At 53.1% G+C, this 20272-nt stretch overlaps 1 protein-coding gene across 1 annotated transcript in view; it reads right to left on the bottom strand.

The window, feature by feature from the left end:
• flii (FLII actin remodeling protein) overlaps positions 1-20272 on the bottom strand; it is a gene marked incomplete at its 3' end in the record, with an annotated part of 65335 nt that overhangs the window by 2497 nt on the left and 42566 nt on the right. The window contains 4 exon segments of the mRNA XM_071390674.1: positions 2595-2669; positions 4854-4936; positions 5091-5270; positions 8307-8411. Coding sequence (XP_071246775.1) covers positions 2595-2669; positions 4854-4936; positions 5091-5270; positions 8307-8411 — 443 coding nt within the window.

Genomic DNA, 20272 nt, shown 5'->3' with positions numbered 1-20272 from the left:
TGTTGTCCATGCTAAAACAGACTATCCATCTCCATGACAACAGTATTGCCAGTTCGTAAAGCCCTCCATGGTGCTGTCCATGCTAAAACAGACTATCCATCTCCATGACAACAGTATTGTCAGTTTGTAAAGCCCTCCATGGTGTTGTCCATGCTAAAACAGACTATCCATCTCCATGACAACAGTATTGTCAGTGTGTAAAGCCCTCCATGGTGTTGTCCATGCTAAAACAGACTATCCATCTCCATGACAACAGTATTGTCAGTTTGTAAAGCCCTCCATGGTGCTGTCCATGCTAAAACAGACTATCCATCTCCATGACAACAGTATTGTCAGTGTGTAAAGCCCTCCATGGTGCTGTCCATGCTAAAACAGACTATCCATCTCCATGACAACAGTATTGTCAGTTTGTAAAGTCCTCCATGGTGCTGTCCATGCTAAAACAGACTATCCATCTCCATGACAACAGTATTGTCAGTTTGTAAAGCCCTCCATGGTGTTGTCCATGCTAAAACAGACTATCCATCTCCATGACAACAGTATTGTCAGTTTGTAAAGCCCTCCATGGTGCTGTCCATGCTAAAACAGACTATCCATCTCCATGACAACAGTATTGTCAGTTTGTAAAGCCCTCCATGGTGCTGTCCATGCTAAAACAGACTATCCATCTCCATGACAACAGTATTGTCAGTGTGTAAAGCCCTCCATGGTGCTGTCCATGCTAAAACAGACTATCCATCTCCATGACAACAGTATTGTCAGTTTGTAAAGCCCTCCATGGTGCTGTCCATGCTAAAACAGACTATCCATCTCCATGACAACAGTATTGTCAGTTTGTAAAGCCCTCCATGGTGCTGTCCATGCTAAAACAGACTATCCATCTCCATGACAACAGTATTGTCAGTTTGTAAAGCCCTCCATGGTGCTGTCCATGCTAAAACAGACTATCCATCTCCATGACAACAGTATTGTCAGTTTGTAAAGCCCTCCATGGTGCTGTCCATGCTAAAACAGACTATCCATCTCCATGACAACAGTATTGTCAGTTTGTAAAGTCCTCCATGGTGCTGTCCATGCTAAAACAGACTATCCATCTCCATGACAACAGTATTGTCAGTTTGTAAAGCCCTCCATGGTGTTGTCCATGCTAAAACAGACTATCCATCTCCATGACAACAGTATTGTCAGTGTGTAAAGCCCTCCATGGTGCTGTCCATGCTAAAACAGACTATCCATCTCCATGACAACAGTATTGTCAGTTTGTAAAGCCCTCCATGGTGCTGTCCATGCTAAAACAGACTATCCATCTCCATGACAACAGTATTGTCAGTTTGTAAAGCCCTCCATGGTGCTGTCCATGCTAAAACAGACTATCCATCTCCATGACAACAGTATTGTCAGTTTGTAAAGCCCTCCATGGTGTTGTCCATGCTAAAACAGACTATCCATCTCCATGACAACAGTATTGTCAGTTTGTAAAGCCCTCCATGGTGCTGTCCATGCTAAAACAGACTATCCATCTCCATGACAACAGTATTGTCAGTGTGTAAAGCCCTCCATGGTGCTGTCCATGCTAAAACAGACTATCCATCTCCATGACAACAGTATTGTCAGTTTGTAAAGCCCTCCATGGTGCTGTCCATGCTAAAACAGACTATCCATCTCCATGACAACAGTATTGTCAGTTTGTAAAGCCCTCCATGGTGCTGTCCATGCTAAAACAGACTATCCATCTCCATGACAACAGTATTGCCAGTTCGTAAAGCCCTCCATGGTGCTGTCCATGCTAAAACAGACTATCCATCTCCATGACAACAGTATTGTCAGTGTGTAAAGCCCTCCATGGTGCTGTCCATGCTAAAACAGACTATCCATCTCCATGACAACAGTATTGTCAGTTTGTAAAGCCCTCCATGGTGCTGTCCATGCTAAAACAGACTATCCATCTCCATGACAACAGTATTGTCAGTTTGTAAAGCCCTCCATGGTGCTGTCCATGCTAAAACAGACTATCCATCTCCATGACAACAGTATTGTCAGTGTGTAAAGCCCTCCATGGTGCTGTCCATGCTAAAACAGACTATCCATCTCCATGACAACAGTATTGTCAGTTTGTAAAGCCCTCCATGGTGCTGTCCATGCTAAAACAGACTATCCATCTCCATGACAACAGTATTGTCAGTTTGTAAAGCCCTCCATGGTGCTGTCCATGCTAAAACAGACTATCCATCTCCATGACAACAGTATTGTCAGTTTGTAAAGCCCTCCATGGTGTTGTCCATGCTAAAACAGACTATCCATCTCCATGACAACAGTATTGTCAGTTTGTAAAGCCCTCCATGGTGCTGTCCATGCTAAAACAGACTATCCATCTCCATGACAACAGTATTGTCAGTTTGTAAAGTCCTCCATGGTGCTGTCCATGCTAAAACAGACTATCCATCTCCATGACAACAGTATTGTCAGTTTGTAAAGTCCTCCATGGTGCTGTCCATGCTAAAACAGACTATCCATCTCCATGACAACAGTATTGCCAGTTCGTAAAGCCCTCCTTGCTAAAACAGAGTATCCATCTCCATGACAACAGAACTCACCGTGGGTCCAGGGACGAGGCTTTCAGAGGAACCGATTCCAGACGGATGTTCTTCTTCCCATAGACACGATACAACCTGGAACACACACACTAAGTTGGGTTTACACATTTACACACAGTCCTCCTCCTTACCTAACAGTGTAGTGTCCCCCCCCCCAGTCCTCCTCCTTATCTAACAGTGTAGTGTCCCCCCCCCCCAGTCCTCCTCCTTACCTAACAGTGTAGTGTCCCCCCCCCCAGTCCTCCTCCTTACCTAACAGTGTAGTGTCCCCCCCCCCAGTCCTCCTCCTTACCTAACAGTGTAGTACCCCCCCCCCCCCCACAGTCCTCCTCCTTACCTGACAGTGTAGTGTCCCCCCCCCCACAGTCCTCCTCCTTACCTAACAGTGTAGTGTCCTCCTCCTTACCTAACAGTGTAGTGTCCTCCTCCTTACCTAACAGTGTAGTGTCCCCCCCCCAGTCCTCCTCCTTACCTAACAGTGTAGTGTCCCCCCCCAGTCCTCCTCCTTACCTAACAGTGTAGTGTCCCCCCAGTCCTCCTCCTTACCTAACAGTGTAGTGTCCCCCCCCAGTCCTCCTCCTTACCTAACAGTGTAGTGTCCCCCCCCAGTCCTCCTCCTTACCTAACAGTGTAGTGTCCCCCCCCCCCAGTCCTCCTCCTTACCTAACAGTGTAGTGTCCCCCCCCCCCAGTCCTCCTCCTTACCTAACAGTGTAGTGTCCCCCCCAGTCCTCCTCCTTACCTAACAGTGTAGTGTCCCCCCCCCCAGTCCTCCTCCTTACCTAACAGTGTAGTGTCCCCCCCCCCAGTCCTCCTCCTTACCTAACAGTGTAGTGTTCCCCCCCCCCAGTCCTCCTCCTTACCTAACAGTGTAGTGTTCCCCCCCCAGTCCTCCTCCTTACCTAACAGTGTAGTGTAACCCCCCAGTCCTCCTCCTTACCTAACAGTGTAGTGCCCCCCCCCCACCACAGTCCTCCTCCTTACCTAACAGTGTAGTGTCCCCCCCCCAGTCCTCCTCCTTACCTAACAGTGTAGTGTCCCCCCCCCAGTCCTCCTCCTTACCTAACAGTGTAGTGTCCCCCCCCCCAGTCCTCCTCCTTACCTAACAGTGTAGTACCGCCCCCCCCCCACAGTCCTCCTCCTTACCTGACAGTGTAGTGTCCCCCCCCCCACAGTCCTCCTCCTTACCTAACAGTGTAGTGCCACCCCCCCCCAGTCCTCCTCCTTACCTAACAGTGTAGTGTCCTCCTCTTTACCTAACAGTGTAGTGTCCTCCTCCATACCTAACAGTGTAGTGTCCCCCCCCCAGTCCTCCTCCTTACCTAACAGTGTAGTGTCCCCCCCCCAGTCCTCCTCCTTACCTAACAGTGTAGTGTCCCCCCCCCCAGTCCTCCTCCTTACCTAACAGTGTAGTGTCCCCCCCCCAGTCCTCCTCCTTACCTAACAGTGTAGTGTCCCCCCCCCCAGTCCTCCTCCTTACCTAACAGTGTAGTGTCCCCCCCCAGTCCTCCTCCTTACCTAACAGTGTAGTGTCCCCCCCCCCAGTCCTCCTCCTTACCTAACAGTGTAGTGTCCCCCCCCCAGTCCTCCTCCTTACCTAACAGTGTAGTGCCCCCCCCCCCAACCCCAGTCCTCCTCCTTACCTAACAGTGTAGTGTCCTCCTCCTTACCTAACAGTGTAGTGTCCCCCCCCCCAGTCCTCCTCCTTACCTAACAGTGTAGTCCCCCCCCCCAGTCCTCCTCCTTACCTAACAGTGTAGTGTCCCCCCCCAGTCCTCCTCCTTACCTAACAGTGTAGTGTCCCCCCCCCCAGTCCTCCTCCTTACCTAACAGTGTAGTGCCCCCCCCCCCCCCAACCCCAGTCCTCCTCCTTACCTAACAGTGTAGTGTCCCCCCCCCCCAGTCCTCCTCCTTACCCAACAGTGTAGTGTCCCCCCCCCCCCAGTCCTCCTCCTTACCCAACAGTGTAGTGTCCCGTCCCCCCCCCCCCCCAGTCCTCCTCCTTACCTAACAGTGTAGTGTCCCCCCCCCCCCCCCCAGTCCTCCTCCTTACCTGACAGTGTAGTGTCCCCCCCCGTCCTCCTCCTTACCTGACAGTGTAGTGCCCCCCCCCCCCCCCCCAGTCCTCCTCCTTACCTGACAGTGTAGTGCCCCCCCCCCAGTCCTCCTCCTTACCTGACAGTGTAGTGCCCCCCCCCCCCCAGTCCTCCTCCTTACCTGACAGTGTAGTGCCCCCCCCCCCCCCAGTCCTCCTCCTTACCTGACAGTGTAGTGTGTGTCCTCCACAGTATAGAAGCCGCTGGCCGTCCCCCCCTCAATGTAGGAGATGTCATTATCAAACACCTGGTGGGGCAGAAGAGGTCGTTTTCTACAGGCCTTCTGTCAATTAGGGTGTGTGTGTGTGTGGTTCTGGTGTGTGTTTGGTGTGTGTGTATGTGTGTGTGTGTGTGTGTGTGTGTGTGTGTGTGTGTGTGTGTGTGTGTGTGTGGGGACCTACAGCGCTGAACTCCTCTGACTCGTCTCCCATCTCCTCTCTGATGGTCCGACACTCCGCCCCCAGGTAGTTACGGAGGTTGACGGCGTGGATGGCAGACCCCGCCTTCTTATCCAGCGTAGCTTCCTGACCGATCCAGTAGAATATCTGCCAGATCAGGGATCCGTTGTCGTCCAGGAACGTCTGGGGGTTAGAGGAGGGGTAGAGGGGGTTAGAGGAGGGTAGAGGGGGTTAGAGGAGGGGTAGAGGGGGTTAGAGAAGGTTAGAGGGGGTAGAGGAGGGTAGAGGGGGTTAGATGAGGGGTAGAGGAGGGTTAGAAGGGGTTAGAGGAGGGGTAGAGGGGGTTAGAGGATGGTAGAGGGGGTTAGAGGAGGGGTAGAGGGGGTTAGAGGGGGTTAGAGGAGGGGTAGAGGGGGTTAGAGGATGGGTAGAGGGGGTTAGAGGATGGTTAGAGGGGGTTAGAGGAGGTAGAGGGGGTTAGATGAGGGGTAGAGGAGGGTTAGAGGGGGTTAGAGGAGGGGTAGAGGGGGTTAGAGGATGGGTAGAGGGGGTTAGAGGATGGGTAGAGGGGGTTAGAGGGGGTTAGAGGAGGGCTAGAGGATGGGTAGAGGAGGGTTAGAGGAGGGGTAGAGGGGGTTAGAGGGGGGTAGAGGGGGTTAGATGATGGGTATAGGGGGGTAGAGGGGGTTAGAGGAGGGGTAGAGGGGGTTAGAGGAGGGGTAGAGGAGGTTAGAGGGGGTAGAGGAGGGGTAGAGGGGGTTAGATGAGGGGTAGAGGGGGTAGAGGAGGGGTAGAGGGGGTAGAGGAGGGGTAGAGGGGGTTAGAGGGGTAGAGGGAGTTAGAGGGTTAGATGAGGGTTAGAGGGGGTTAGATGAGGGTTAGAGGATGGGTAGATGGGGTTAGATGATGGGTAGAGGGGGGGTAGAGGGGGTTAGAGGAGGTTAGATGAGGGGTTAGAGGGGGTTAGAGGAGGGGTAGAGAAGGTTAGAGGGGGTTAGAGGAGGTTAGAGGAGGATAGAGGGGTAGAGGGGGTTAGATGAGGGGTAGAGGGGGTTAGATGAGGGGTAGAGGGGTTAGAGGGGGTTAGAGGATGGGTAGAGGGGGTTAGATGATGGGTAGAGGGGGGGTATAGGGGGTTAGATGAGGTTCGAGGGGGTTAGATGAGGGGTAGAGGGGGGGTATAGGGGGTTAGATGAGGTTCGAGGGGGTTAGATGAAGGGTAGATGGGGTTAGAGGAGGTTAGAGGGGGTTAGAGGAAGGCTAGAGGGGTAGATGGGATTAGATGAGGGGTAGAGGGGGTTAAAGGAGGGGTAGAGATGAGGGCTAGAGGGGTGGGGGAGGCTAGAGGGGTTGGAGGGGGTTAGAGGAGGTTAGAGGAAGGCTAGAGGGGTAGAGGGGATTAGATGAGGGGTAGAGGGGGTTATAGGAGGGGTAGAGGGGGTTAGATGAGGGGTAGAGGGGGTTAGAGGGGGTTAGAGGAGGGTTAGAGGAGGTTAGAGGAGGGGTAGAGGGGGTTATAGGAGGGATAGAGGGGGTTAGAGGGGGTTAGAGGAAGGCTAGAGGGGGTTAGAGGAGGGGTAGAGGAGGTTAGAGGAGGGGTAGAGGGGGTTAGAGGAGGGGTAGAGGGGGTTAGAGGGGGTTATAGGAGGGGTAGAGGGGGTTAGAGGATGGGTAAAGGGGGTTATAGGAGGGGTAGAGGGGGTTATAGGAGGGGTAGAGGAGGTTAGAGGGGTTAGAGGAAGGGTTAGAGGGGATTAGAGGAAGGCTAGAGGGGTAGAGGGGGTTAGAGGAGGGGTAGAGGGGTTAGAGGAGGGGTAGAGGAGGTTAGAGGGGTTAGAGGAAGGGTTAGAGGGGATTAGAGGAAGGCTAGAGGGGTAGAGGGGGTTAGAGGGGATTAGAGGAAGGCTAGAGGGGGTTAGAGGGAGGGGTAGAGGGGTTAGAGGAGGGGTAGAGGAGGTTAGAGGGGTTAGAGGAAGGGTTAGAGGGGATTAGAGGAAGGCTAGAGGGGTAGAGGGGGTTAGAGGGGGTTAGAGGAAGGCTAGAGGGGGTTAGAGGGAGGGGTAGAGGGGTTAGAGGAGGGGTAGAGGAGGGGTAGAGGGGTTAGAGGAAGGGTTAGAGGGGATTAGAGGAAGGCTAGAGGGTTAGAGGGGGTTAGAGGAAGGCTAGAGGGGGCTAATTAACCCCCTCTACCCCTCATCTAATCCCCTCTACCCCTCCTTTAACCCCCTCTACCCCTCATCTAATCCCCTCTACCCCTCCTCTAACCCCCCCACCCCTCTACCCCTCATCTAATCCCCTCTACCCCTCCTTTAACCCCCTCTACCCCTCATCTAATCCCCTCTACCCCTCTAGCCTTCCTCTAACCTCCTCTAACCTCCTCTAACCCCCTCTATCCCTCCTCTAACCCCTCTACCCCTCCCTCTAACCCCCTCTATCCCTCCTCTAACCCCCTCCACCCCTCTAACCCCTCTACCCCTCATCTAATCCCCTCTAACCCCTCTACCCCTCCCTCTAACCCCTCTAACCCTCCCTCTAACCCCCTCTAACCCCATCTACCCCTCCCTCTAACCCCCTCTAGCCTTCCTCTAACCCCTCCTCTAACCCCCTCTATCCCTCCTCTAACCCCCTCTACCCCTCTAACCCCTCTACCCCTCATCTAATCCCCTCTAACCCCTCCCTCTAACCCCTCTACCCCTCCCTCTAACCCCCTCTAGCCCTCCTCTAACCCCCTCTAGCCCTCCTCTAACCCCCTCTACCCCTCTAACCCCTCTACCCCTCATCTAATCCCCTCTACCCCTCCCTTTAAAGGAGGGGTAGAGGGGGTTAGATGAGGGCTAGAGGGGTGGGGGGGGGTTAGAGGGGGTTAGAGGAGGTTAGAGGAAGGCTAGAGGGGTAGAGGGGATTAGATGAGGGGTAGAGGGGGTTAAAGGAGGGGTAGAGGGGATTAGATGAGGGCTAGAGGGGTGGGGGGGGTTAGAGGGGTTGGAGGGGGTTAGAGGAGGTTAGAGGGGTAGAGGGGGTTAGAGGAGGTGTGTGTGTGTGTGTGTGTGTGTGTGTGTGGGCTAGAGGGGTGGGGGGGGTTAGAGGAGGGGTAGAGGGGGTTAGAGGAGGGGTAGAGGGGGTTAAAGGAGGGGTAGAGGGGGTTAGATGAGGGCTAGAGGGGTGGGGGGGGTTAGAGGGGTTGGAGGGGGTTAGAGGAGGTGTGTGTGTGTGTGTTACCTTGAGGATAATATAGCAGTCAGCCTCGTAGAACTTCCCCTGGAACGCCTCGTCTACCTGCAACGGAACAAAGTTCTCTATCTGCCACACACACACACCAGGAACCTACACACACACACACACACACACACACACACACACACACACACACACAGAGAGAGAAAAAGCAAAGTTAGACCAGTACAACTACACACACACTCTCAAACACAAAAACACGCTTATTTTATTTAAATCTGCTGCTGATGGAGCTCTGAGCCGGCTGGGTCCCCCTGAGGAGCCGGCTGGGTCCCCCAGAGGAGCCGGCTGGGTCCCCCAGCGGAGGAGCCGGCTGGGTCCCCCAGCGGAGGAGCCGGCTGGGTCCCCCAGCGGAGGAGCCGGCTGGGTCCCCCAGAAGAGGAGCCGGCTGGGTCCCCCAGAAGAGGAGCCGGCTGGGTCCCCCAGAAGAGGAGCCGGCTGGGTCCCCCAGAAGAGGAGCCGGCTGGGTCCCCCAGAAGAGGAGCCGGCTGGGTCCCCCAGAAGAGGAGCCGGCTGGGTCCCCCAGAAGAGGAGCCGGCTGGGTCCCCCAGAGGAGCCGGCTGGGTCCCCCTGAGGAGCCGGCTGGGTCTCCCTGAGCCGGACATCGACCACCCCACTATCAATATCAGATTAGAGCCATAATGGAGACTAGGCATCTACCACCCCACTATCAGAATAGAGCCATAGGGGAGACATCTACCCCCCCCACTATCAGATTAGAGCCATAAGGGAGACATCTACCCCCCCACTATCAGATTAGAGCCATAAAGGAGACATCTACCACCCCACTATCAGATTAGACCCATAATGGAGACATCTACCCCCCCACTATCAGATTAGAGCCATAAGGGAGACATCTACCACCCCACTATCAGATTAGACCCATAAAGGAGACATCTACCACCCCACTATCAGATTAGAACCATAAAGGAGACATCTACCCCCCCCCCCCCCACTATCAGATTAGAGCCATAAAGGAGACATCTACCACCCCACTATCAGATTAGAACCATAAAGGAGACATCTACCCCCCCCCCCACTATCAGATTAGAGCCATAATGGAGACATCTACCCCCCCACTATCAGATTAGAGCCATAAGGGAGACATCTACCACCCCACTATCAGATTAGACCCATAATGGAGACATCTACCCCCCCACTATCAGATTAGAGCCATAAAGGAGACATCTACCACCCCACTATCAGATTAGAACCATAAAGGAGACATCTACCCCCCCCCCCACTATCAGATTAGAGCCATAATGGAGACATCTACCACCCCACTATCAGATTAGACCCATAATGGAGACATCTACCCCCCCCACTATCAGATTAGAGCCATAAGGGAGACATCTACCACCCCACTATCAGATTAGACCCATTATGGAGACATCTACCCCCCCCCCCCACTATCAGATTAGACCCATAATGGAGACATCTACCCCCCCACTATCAGATTAGACCCATAATGGAGACATCTACCCCACCCCCCACTATCAGATTAGAGCCATAAGGGAGACATCTACCAGCCCACTATCAGATTAGAGCCATAAGGGAGACATCTATCCCCCCACTATCAGATTAGAGCCATAAGGGAGACATCTACCCCCCCCCCCCCCACTATCAGATTAGACCCATAATGGAGACATCTACCCCCCCCCCCCCCACTATCAGATTAGACCCATAATGGAGACATCTACCCCCCCACTATCAGATTAGAGCCATAAGGGAGACATCTACCACCCCCCCCCCCACTATCAGATTAGAGCCATAATGGAGACATCTACCCCCCACTATCAGATTAGAGCCATAATGGAGACATCTACCCCCCCCCCCCCCCCCACTATCAGATTAGAGCCATAATGGAGACATCTACCACCCCCCCCCCCCCCCACTATCAGATTAGAGCCATAATGGAGACATCTACCACCCCCCCCCCACACTATCAGATTAGAGCCATAAAGGAAACATCTACCAACCCACTATCAGATTAGAGCCATAATGGAGACATCTACCACCCCACTATCAGATTAGAGCCATAATGGAGACATCTACCCCCCCCCCACTATCAGATTAGAGCCATAATGGAGACATCTACCCCCCCCCCCCCCACTATCAGATTAGAGCCATAAGGGAGACATCTACCACCCCCCCCACTATCAGATTAGAGCCATAAAGGAGACATCTATCCCCCCCCACTATCAGATTAGAGCCATAAAGGAGACATCTATTCCCCCCCCCACTATCAGATTAGAGCCATAAAGGAGACATCTATCCCCCCCTCACTATCAGATTAGAGCCATAAAGGAGACATCTACCCCCCCACTATCAGATTAGAGCCATAATGGAGACATCTACCACCCCCCCCCCCACTATCAGATTAGAGCCATAATGGAGACATCTACCACCCCCCCCCCCCCCCCGCCACTATCAGATTAGAGCCATAATGGAGACATCTACCACCCCCCCCCCCCCCCCACACTATCAGATTAGAGCCATAAAGGAAACATCTACCAACCCACTATCAGATTAGAGCCATAATGGAGACATCTACCCCCCCCCCCCACTATCAGATTAGAGCCATAATGGAGACATCTACCCCCCCCCCCCCACTATCAGATTAGAGCCATAAGGGAGACATCTACCACCCCCCCCACTATCAGATTAGAGCCATAAAGGAGACATCTACCACCCCCACTATCAGATTAGAGCCATAAAGGAGACATCTATCCCCCCCCCACTATCAGATTAGAGCCATAAAGGAGACATCTATCCCCCCCTCACTATCAGATTAGAGCCATAAAGGAGACATCTACCCCCCCACTATCAGATTAGAGCCATAAAGGAGACATCTACACCCCCCCCCCCCACTATCAGATTAGAGCCATAATGGAGACATCTACACCCCCCCCCACTATCAGATTAGAGCCATAATGAAGACATCTACACCCCCCCCCCCCCACTATCAGATTAGAGCCATAATGAAGACATCTACACCCCCCCCCCCCCCACTATCAGATTAGAGCCATAAGGGAGACATCTACACCCCCCCCCCCCCCCCACTATCAGATTAGAGCCATAATGGAGACATCTACCCCCCCACTATCAGATTAGAGCCATAAGGGAAACATCTACCCCCCCACTATCAGATTAAAGCCATAATGGAGACATCTACACCCCCCCCCATTATCAGATTAGAGCCATTAGGGAGACATCTACCACCCCACTATCAGATTAGAGCCATAAGGGAGACATCTACCCCCCCACTATCAGATTAGAGCCATAAAGGAGACATGTACCCCCCCCCCCCACTATCAGATTAGAGCCATAAGGGAGACATCTAACACCCCCCCCCCCCCCCTATCAGATTAGAGCCATAAGGGAGACATCTACCACCCCCCCCAACTATCAGATTAGAGACATAAGGGAGACATCTACCCCCACTATCAGATTAGAGCCAAAAAGGAGACATCTATCCCCCCCCACTATCAGATTAGAGCCATAGACATCTAACACCCCCCCCCACCCCCCCTATCAGATTAGAGCCATAAGGGAGACATCTACCACCCCCCCCAACTATCAGATTAGAGACATAAGGGAGACATCTACCCCCACTATCAGATTAGAGCCAAAAAGGAGACATCTATCCACCCCCACTATCAGATTAGAGCCATAAAGGAGACATCTATCCCCCCCCACTATCAGATTAAAGCCATAAAGGAGACATCTATCCCCCCCCACTATCAGATTAGAGCCATAAAGGAGACATCTATCCCCCCCTCACTATCAGATTAGAGCCATAAGGGAGACATCTACCCCCCCACTATCAGATTAGAGCCATAAAGGAGACATCTACCCCCCCCCCTATCAGATTAGAGCCATAAGGGAAACATCTACCCCCTCACTATCAGATTAGAGCCATAAAGGAGACATCTACCCCCCCACTATCAGATTAGAGCCATAAGGGAGACATCTACCCCCCCCCCACTATCAGATTAGAGCCATAATGGAGACATCTACCACCCCCCCCCCCCACTATCAGATTAGAGCCATAATGGAGACATCTACCACCCCCCCCACACTATCAGATTAGAGCCATAAAGGAAACATCTACCAACCCACTATCAGATTAGAGCCATAATGGAGACATCTACCACCCCACTATCAGATTAGAGCCATAATGGAGACATCTACCCCCCCCCCCCCCACTATCAGATTAGAGCCATAATGGAGACATCTACCCCCCCACTATCAGATTAGAGCCATAAGGGAGACATCTACCCCCCCCCCACTATCAGATTAGAGCCATAATGGAGACATCTACCACCCCCCCCCCCCACTATCAGATTAGAGCCATAATGGAGACATCTACCACCCCCCCCACACTATCAGATTAGAGCCATAAAGGAAACATCTACCAACCCACTATCAGATTAGAGCCATAATGGAGACATCTACCACCCCACTATCAGATTAGAGCCATAATGGAGACATCTACCACCCCCCCCCCCACTATCAGATTAGATTCATAATGGAGACATCTACCACCCCCCCCCCCCCCCACTATCAGATTAGAGCCATAATGGAGACATCTACCACCCCCCCCCCCCACACTATCAGATTAGAGCCATAAAGGAAACATCTACCAACCCACTATCAGATTAGAGCCATAATGGAGACATCTACCCCCCCCCCCCCACTATCAGATTAGAGCCATAATGGAGACATCTACCCCCCCCCCCACTATCAGATTAGAGCCATAAGGGAGACATCTACCACCCCCCCCACTATCAGATTAGAGCCATAAAGGAGACATCTATCCCCCCCTCACTATCAGATTAGAGCCATAAAGGAGACATCTACCCCCCCCCCCACTATCAGATTAGAGCCATAATGGAGACATCTACCCCCCCACTATCAGATTAGAGCCATAAAGGAGACATCTACACCCCCCCCCCCCCCACTATCAGATTAGAGCCATAATGGAGACATCTACATCCCCCCCCCACTATCAGATTAGAGCCATAATGAAGACATCTACACCCCCCCCCCCCCACTATCAGATTAGAGCCATAATGAAGACATCTACACCCCCCCCCCCCCCACTATCAGATTAGAGCCATAAGGGAGACATCTACACCCCCCCCCCCACTATCAGATTAGAGCCATAATGGAGACATCTACCCCCCCACTATCAGATTAGAGCCATAAGGGAAACATCTACACCCCCACTATCAGATTAAAGCCATAATGGAGACATCTACACCCCCCCCCCCCATTATCAGATTAGAGCCTTAAGGGAGACATCTACCACCCCACTATCAGATTAGAGCCATAAGGGAGACATCTACCCCCCCACTATCAGATTAGAGCCATAAAGGAGACATGTACCCCCCCCCCCACTATCAGATTAGAGCCATAAGGGAGACATCTAACACCCACCCCCCCCCTATCAGATTAGAGCCATAAGGGAGACATCTAACCCCCCCCCCCCCCCCTATCAGATTAGAGCCATAAGGGAGACATCTACCACCCCCCCCAACTATCAGATTAGAGACATAAGGGAGACATCTACCCCCCACTATCAGATTAGAGCCATAAAGGAGACATCTATCCCCCCCACTATCAGATTAGAGCCATAGACATCTAACACCCCCCCCCCCCCCCCTATCAGATTAGAGCCATAAGGGAGACATCTACCACCCCCCCCAACTATCAGATTAGAGACATAAGGGAGACATCTACCCCCACTATCAGATTAGAGCCATAAAGGAGACATCTATCCACCCCCACTATCAGATTAGAGCCATAAAGGAGACATCTATCCCCCCCCACTATCAGATTAGAGCCATAAAGGAGACATCTACCCCCCCCCCACTATCAGATTAGAGCCATAAAGGAGACATCTATCCCCCCCTCACTATCAGATTAGAGCCATAAGGGAGACATCTACCCCCCCACTATCAGATTAGAGCCATAAAGGAGACATCTACCCCCCCACTATCAGATTAGAGCCATAAGGGAAACATCTACACCCCCACTATCAGATTAAAGCCATAATGGAGACATCTACACCCCCCCCCCCCCCATTATCAGATTAGAGCCTTAAGGGAGACATCTACCACCCCACTATCAGATTAGAGCCATAAGGGAGACATCTACCCCCCCACTATCAGATTAGAGCCATAAAGGAGACATGTACCCCCCCCCCCACTATCAGATTAGAGCCATAAGGGAGACATCTAACACCCACCCCCCCCCTATCAGATTAGAGCCATAAGGGAGACATCTAACCCCCCCCCCCCCCCCCTATCAGATTAGAGCCATAAGGGAGACATCTACCACCCCCCCCAACTATCAGATTAGAGACATAAGGGAGACATCTACCCCCCACTATCAGATTAGAGCCATAAAGGAGACATCTATCCCCCCCACTATCAGATTAGAGCCATAGACATCTAACACCCCCCCCCACCCCCCCTATCAGATTAGAGCCATAAGGGAGACATCTACCACCCCCCCCAACTATCAGATTAGAGACATAAGGGAGACATCTACCCCCACTATCAGATTAGAGCCATAAAGGAGACATCTATCCACCCCCACTATCAGATTAGAGCCATAAAGGAGACATCTATCCCCCCCCACTATCAGATTAAAGCCATAAAGGAGACATCTACCCCCCCCCCACTATCAGATTAGAGCCATAAAGGAGACATCTATCCCCCCCTCACTATCAGATTAGAGCCATAAGGGAGACATCTACCCCCCCACTATCAGATTAGAGCCATAAAGGAGACATCTACCCCCCCCTATCAGATTAGAGCCATAAGGGAAACATCTACCCCCTCACTATCAGATTAGAGCCATAAAGGAGACATCTACCCCCCCACTATCAGATTAGAGCCATAAGGGAGACATCTACCCCCCCCCCCCCCACTATCAGATTAGAGCCATAAAGGAGACATCTACCCCCCCCCCCCCCCACTATCAGATTAGAACCATAATGGAGACATCTACCCCCCCACTATCAGATTAGACCCATAATGGAGACATCTACCCCCCCCCCCCCCCCACTATCAGATTAGAGCCATAAGGGAGACATCTACCCCCCCACTATCAGATTAGAGCCATAAAGGAGACATCTACCCCCCCCTATCAGATTAGAGCCATAAGGGAAACATCTACCCCCTCACTATCAGATTAGAGCCATAAAGGAGACATCTACCCCCCCACTATCAGATTAGAGCCATAAGGGAGACATCTACCCCCCCCCCCCCACTATCAGATTAGAGCCATAAAGGAGACATCTACCCCCCCCCCCCCCCCACTATCAGATTAGAGCCATAAAGGAGACATCTACCCCCCCCCCACTATCAGATTAGAACCATAATGGAGACATCTACCCCTCCACTATCAGATTAGAGCCATAAAGGAGACATCTACCCCCCCCCCCCCCCCACTATCAGATTAGAGCCATAAAGGAGACATCTACCCCCCCCCCCCCCCACTATCAGATTAGAGCCATAATGGAGACATCTACCCCCCTCACTATCAGATTAGAGCCATAAAGGAGACATCTACCCCCCCACTATCAGATTAGAGCCATAAGGGAGACATCTACCCCCCCCCCCCACTATCAGATTAGAGCCATAAGGGAGACATTTACCCCCACCCACTATCAGATTAGAGCCATAAGGGAGATATCTACCCCCCCCCCCCCACTATCAGATTAGAGCCATAAGGGAGACATCTACCCACCCCCCCCCCCCACTATCAGATTAGAGCCATAAAGGAGACATCTACCCCCCACTATCAGATTAGAGCCATAAAGGAGTCATCTACCCCCCCCCCCACTATCAGATTAGAGCCATAATGGAGACATCTACCACCCCACTATCAGATTAGAGCCATAAGGGAGACATCTACCCCCCCACTATCAGATTAGAGCCATAAGGGAGACATCTACCCCCCCCCCCCCACTATCAGATTAGAGCCATAAGGGAGACCATCTACCATCTACATCCTCCAGCTGTGTAACACCCACCTGTCCTACGTCCTCCAGCTGTGTAACACCTACCTGTCCTACGTCCTCCAGCTGTGTAACACCCACCTGTCCTACGTCCTCCAGCTGTGTAACACCTACCTGTCCTACGTCCTCCAGCTGTGTAACACCCACCTGTCCTACGTCCTCCAGCTGTGTAACACCCACCTGTCCTACGTCCTCCAGCTGTGTAACACCCACCTGTCCTACGTCCTCCAGCTGTGTAACACCCACCTGTCCTACGTCCTCCAGCTGTGTAACACCTACCTGTCATACGTCCTCCAGCTGTGTAACACCCACCTGTCCTACGTCCTCTACCTGTCCTACGTCCTCCAGCTGTGTAACACCCACCTGTCCTACGTCCTCCAGCTGTGTAACACCCACCTGTCCTACGTCCTCCAGCTGTGTAACACCCACCTGTCCTACGTCCACCAGCTGTGTAACACCTACCTGTCCTACGTCCTCCAGCTGTGTAACACGTACCTGTCCTACGTCCTCCAGCTGTGTAACACCTACCTGTCCTACGTCCTCCAGCTGAGTAACACCCACCTGTCCTACGTACTCCAGCTGTGTAACACCTACCTGTCCCACGTACTCCAGCTGTGTAACACCTACCTGTCCTATGTCCTCCAGCTGTGTAACACCCACCTGTCCTACGTCCTCCAGCTGTGTAACCTGTCCTACGTCCTCCAGCTGTGTAACCTGTCCTACGTCCTCCAGCTGTGTAACACCCACCTGTCCTACGTCCTCCAGCTGTGTAACACCCACCTGTCCTACGTCCACCAGCTGTGTAACACCTACCTGTCCTACGTCCTCCAGCTGTGTAACACGTACATGTCCTACGTCCTCCAGCTGTGTAACACCTACCTGTCCTACGTCCTCCAGCTGAGTAACACCCACCTGTCCTACGTACTCCAGCTGTGTAACACCTACCTGTCCCACGTACTCCAGCTGTGTAACACCTACCTGCCCTATGTCCTCCAGCTGTGTAACACCCACCTGTCCTACGTCCTCCAGCTGTGTAACCTGTCCTACGTCCTCCAGCTGTGTAACCTGTCCTACGTCCTCCAGCTGTGTAACACCCACCTGTCCTACGTCCTCCAGCTGTGTAACACCCACCTGTCCTACGTCCTCCAGCTGTGTAACACCCACCTGTCCTACGTCCTCCTGCTGTGTAACACCCACCTGTCCTATGTCCTCCAGCTGTGTAACACCCGCCTGTCCTACGTCCTCCAGCTGTGTAACACCCGCCTGTCCTACGTCCTCCAGCTGTGTAACACCCGCCTGTCCTACGTCCTCCAGCTGTGTAACACCTACCTGTCCTACGTCTTCCAGCTGTGTAACACCCACCTGTCCTACGTCCTCCAGCTGTGAAACACCCGCCTGTCCTACGTCCTCCAGCTGTGTAACACGTACCTGTCCTACGTCCTCCAGCTGTGTAACACCTACCTGTCCTACGTCCTCCAGCTGTGTAACACCTACCTGTCCTACGTCCTCCAGCTGTGTAACACCTACCTGTCCTACGTCCTCCAGCTGTGTAACACCTACCTGTCCTACGTCCTGCAGCTGTGTAACACCTACCTGTCCTACGTCCTCCAGCTGTGAAACACCCGCCTGTCCTATGTCCTCCAGCTGTGTAACACCCACCTGTCCTACGTCCTCCAGCTGTGTAACCTGTCCTACGTCCTCCAGCTGTGTAACCTGTCCTACGTCCTACAGCTGTGTAACACCCACCTGTCCTACGTCCTCCAGCTGTGTAACACCCACCTGTCCTACGTCCTCCAGCTGTGTAACACCCACCTGTCCTACGTCCTCCTGCTGTGTAACACCCACCTGTCCTATGTCCTCCAGCTGTGTAACACCCGCCTGTCCTACGTCCTCCAGCTGTGTAACACCCGCCTGTCCTACGTCCTCCAGCTGTGTAACACCCGCCTGTCCTACGTCCTCCAGCTATGTAACACCTACCTGTCCTACGTCTTCCAGCTGTGTAACACCATCCTGTCCTACGTCCTCCAGCTGTGAAACACCCGCCTGTCCTACGTCCTCCAGCTGTGTAACACGTACCTGTCCTACGTCCTCCAGCTGTGTAACACCTACCTGTCCTACGTCCTCCAGCTGTGTAACACCTACCTGTCCTACGTCCTCCAGCTGTGTAACACCTACCTGTCCTACGTCCTCCAGCTGTGTAACACCTACCTGTCCTACGTCCTGCAGCTGTGTAACACCTACCTGTCCTACGTCCTCCAGCTGTGAAACACCCGCCTGTCCTACGTCCTCCAGCTGTGTAACACGTACCTGTCCTACGTCCTCCAGCTGTGTAACACGTACCTGTCCTACGTCCTCCAGCTGTGTAACACCTACCTGTCCTACGTCCTCCAGCTGTGTAACACCTACCTGTCCTACGTCCTCCAGCTGTGTAACACCCACCTGTCCTACGTCCTCCAGCTGTGTAACACCTACCTGTCCTACGTCCTCCAGCTGTGTAACACCTACCTGTCCTACGTCCTCCAGCTGAGTAACACCTACCTGTCCTACGTCCTCCAGCTGTGTAACACCCACCTGTCCTACGTCCTCCAGCTGTGTAACACCCACCTGTCCTACGTCCTCCCACTGTGTAACACCTACCTGTCCTACGTCCTCCAGCTGTGTAACACCTACCTGTCCTACGTCCTCCCACTGTGTAACACCTACCTGTCCTACGTCCTCCCACTGTGTAACACCCACCTGTCCTACGTCCTCCCACTGTGTAACACCCGCCTGTCCTACGTCCTCCAGCTGTGTAACACCCACCTGTCCTACGTCCACCAGCTGTGTAACACCTACCTGTCCTACGTCCTCCAGCTGTGTAACACCTACCTGTCCTACGTCCTCCAGCTGTGTAACACCCACCTGTCCTACGTCCTCCAGCTGTGTAACACCCACCTGTCCTACGTCCTCCAGCTGTGTAACACCCACCTGTCCTACGTCCTCCAGCTGTGTAACACCTACCTGTCCTACGTCCTCCAGCTGTGTAACACACACCTGTCCTACGTCCTCCAGCTGTGTAACACCCACCTGTCCTACGTCCTCCAGTTGTGTAACACCCACCTGTCCTACGTCCTCCAGCTGAGTAACACCCACCTGTCCTACGTCCTCCAGCTGAGTAACACCCACCTGTCCTACGTCCTCCAGCTGTGTAACACCCACATGTCCTACGTCCTCCCACTGTGTAACACCTACCTGTCCTACGTCCTCCCACTGTGTAACACCCACCTGTCCTACGTCCTCCCGCTGTGTAACACCCGCCTGTCCTATGTCCTCCAGCTGTGTAACACCCACCTGTCCTACGTCCTCCAGCTGTGTAACAACTACCTGTCCTACGTCCTCCAGCTGAGTAACACCCACCTGTCCTACATCCTCCAGCTGTGTAACACCCACCTGTCCTACGTCCTCCAGCTGTGTAACACCCACCTGTCCTACGTCCTCCAGCTGTGTAACACCCACCTGTCCTACGTCCTCCAGCTATGTATCACCTACCTGTCCTACGTCCTCCAGCTGTGAAACACCCGCCTGTCCTACGTCCTCCAGCTGTGTAACACGTACCTGTCCTACATCCTCCAGCTGTGTAACACCCACCTGTCCTACGTCCTCCAGCTGTGTAACACCCACCTGTCCTACGTCCTCCAGCTGTGTAACACCCACCTGTCCTACGTCCTCCAGCTGTGTGACACCCACCCGTCCTACGTCCTCCAGCTGTGTAACACCCACCCGTCCTACGTCCTCCAGCTGTGTAACACCCACCTGTCCTACGTCCTCCAGCTGTGTAACACCCACCTGTCCTACGTCCTCCAGCTGTGTAACACCCACCCGTCCTACGTCCTCCAGCTGTGTAACACCTACCTGTCCTACGTCCTCCAGCTGTGTAACA

Source organism: Salvelinus alpinus, chromosome 1, assembly GCF_045679555.1.
Source record: "Salvelinus alpinus chromosome 1, SLU_Salpinus.1, whole genome shotgun sequence".
Classification (NCBI taxonomy): Eukaryota; Metazoa; Chordata; class Actinopteri; order Salmoniformes; family Salmonidae; genus Salvelinus; species Salvelinus alpinus.
Note: the sequence above shows the minus strand (reverse complement) of the source record. Positions and strands in the feature narration are given on the sequence as shown.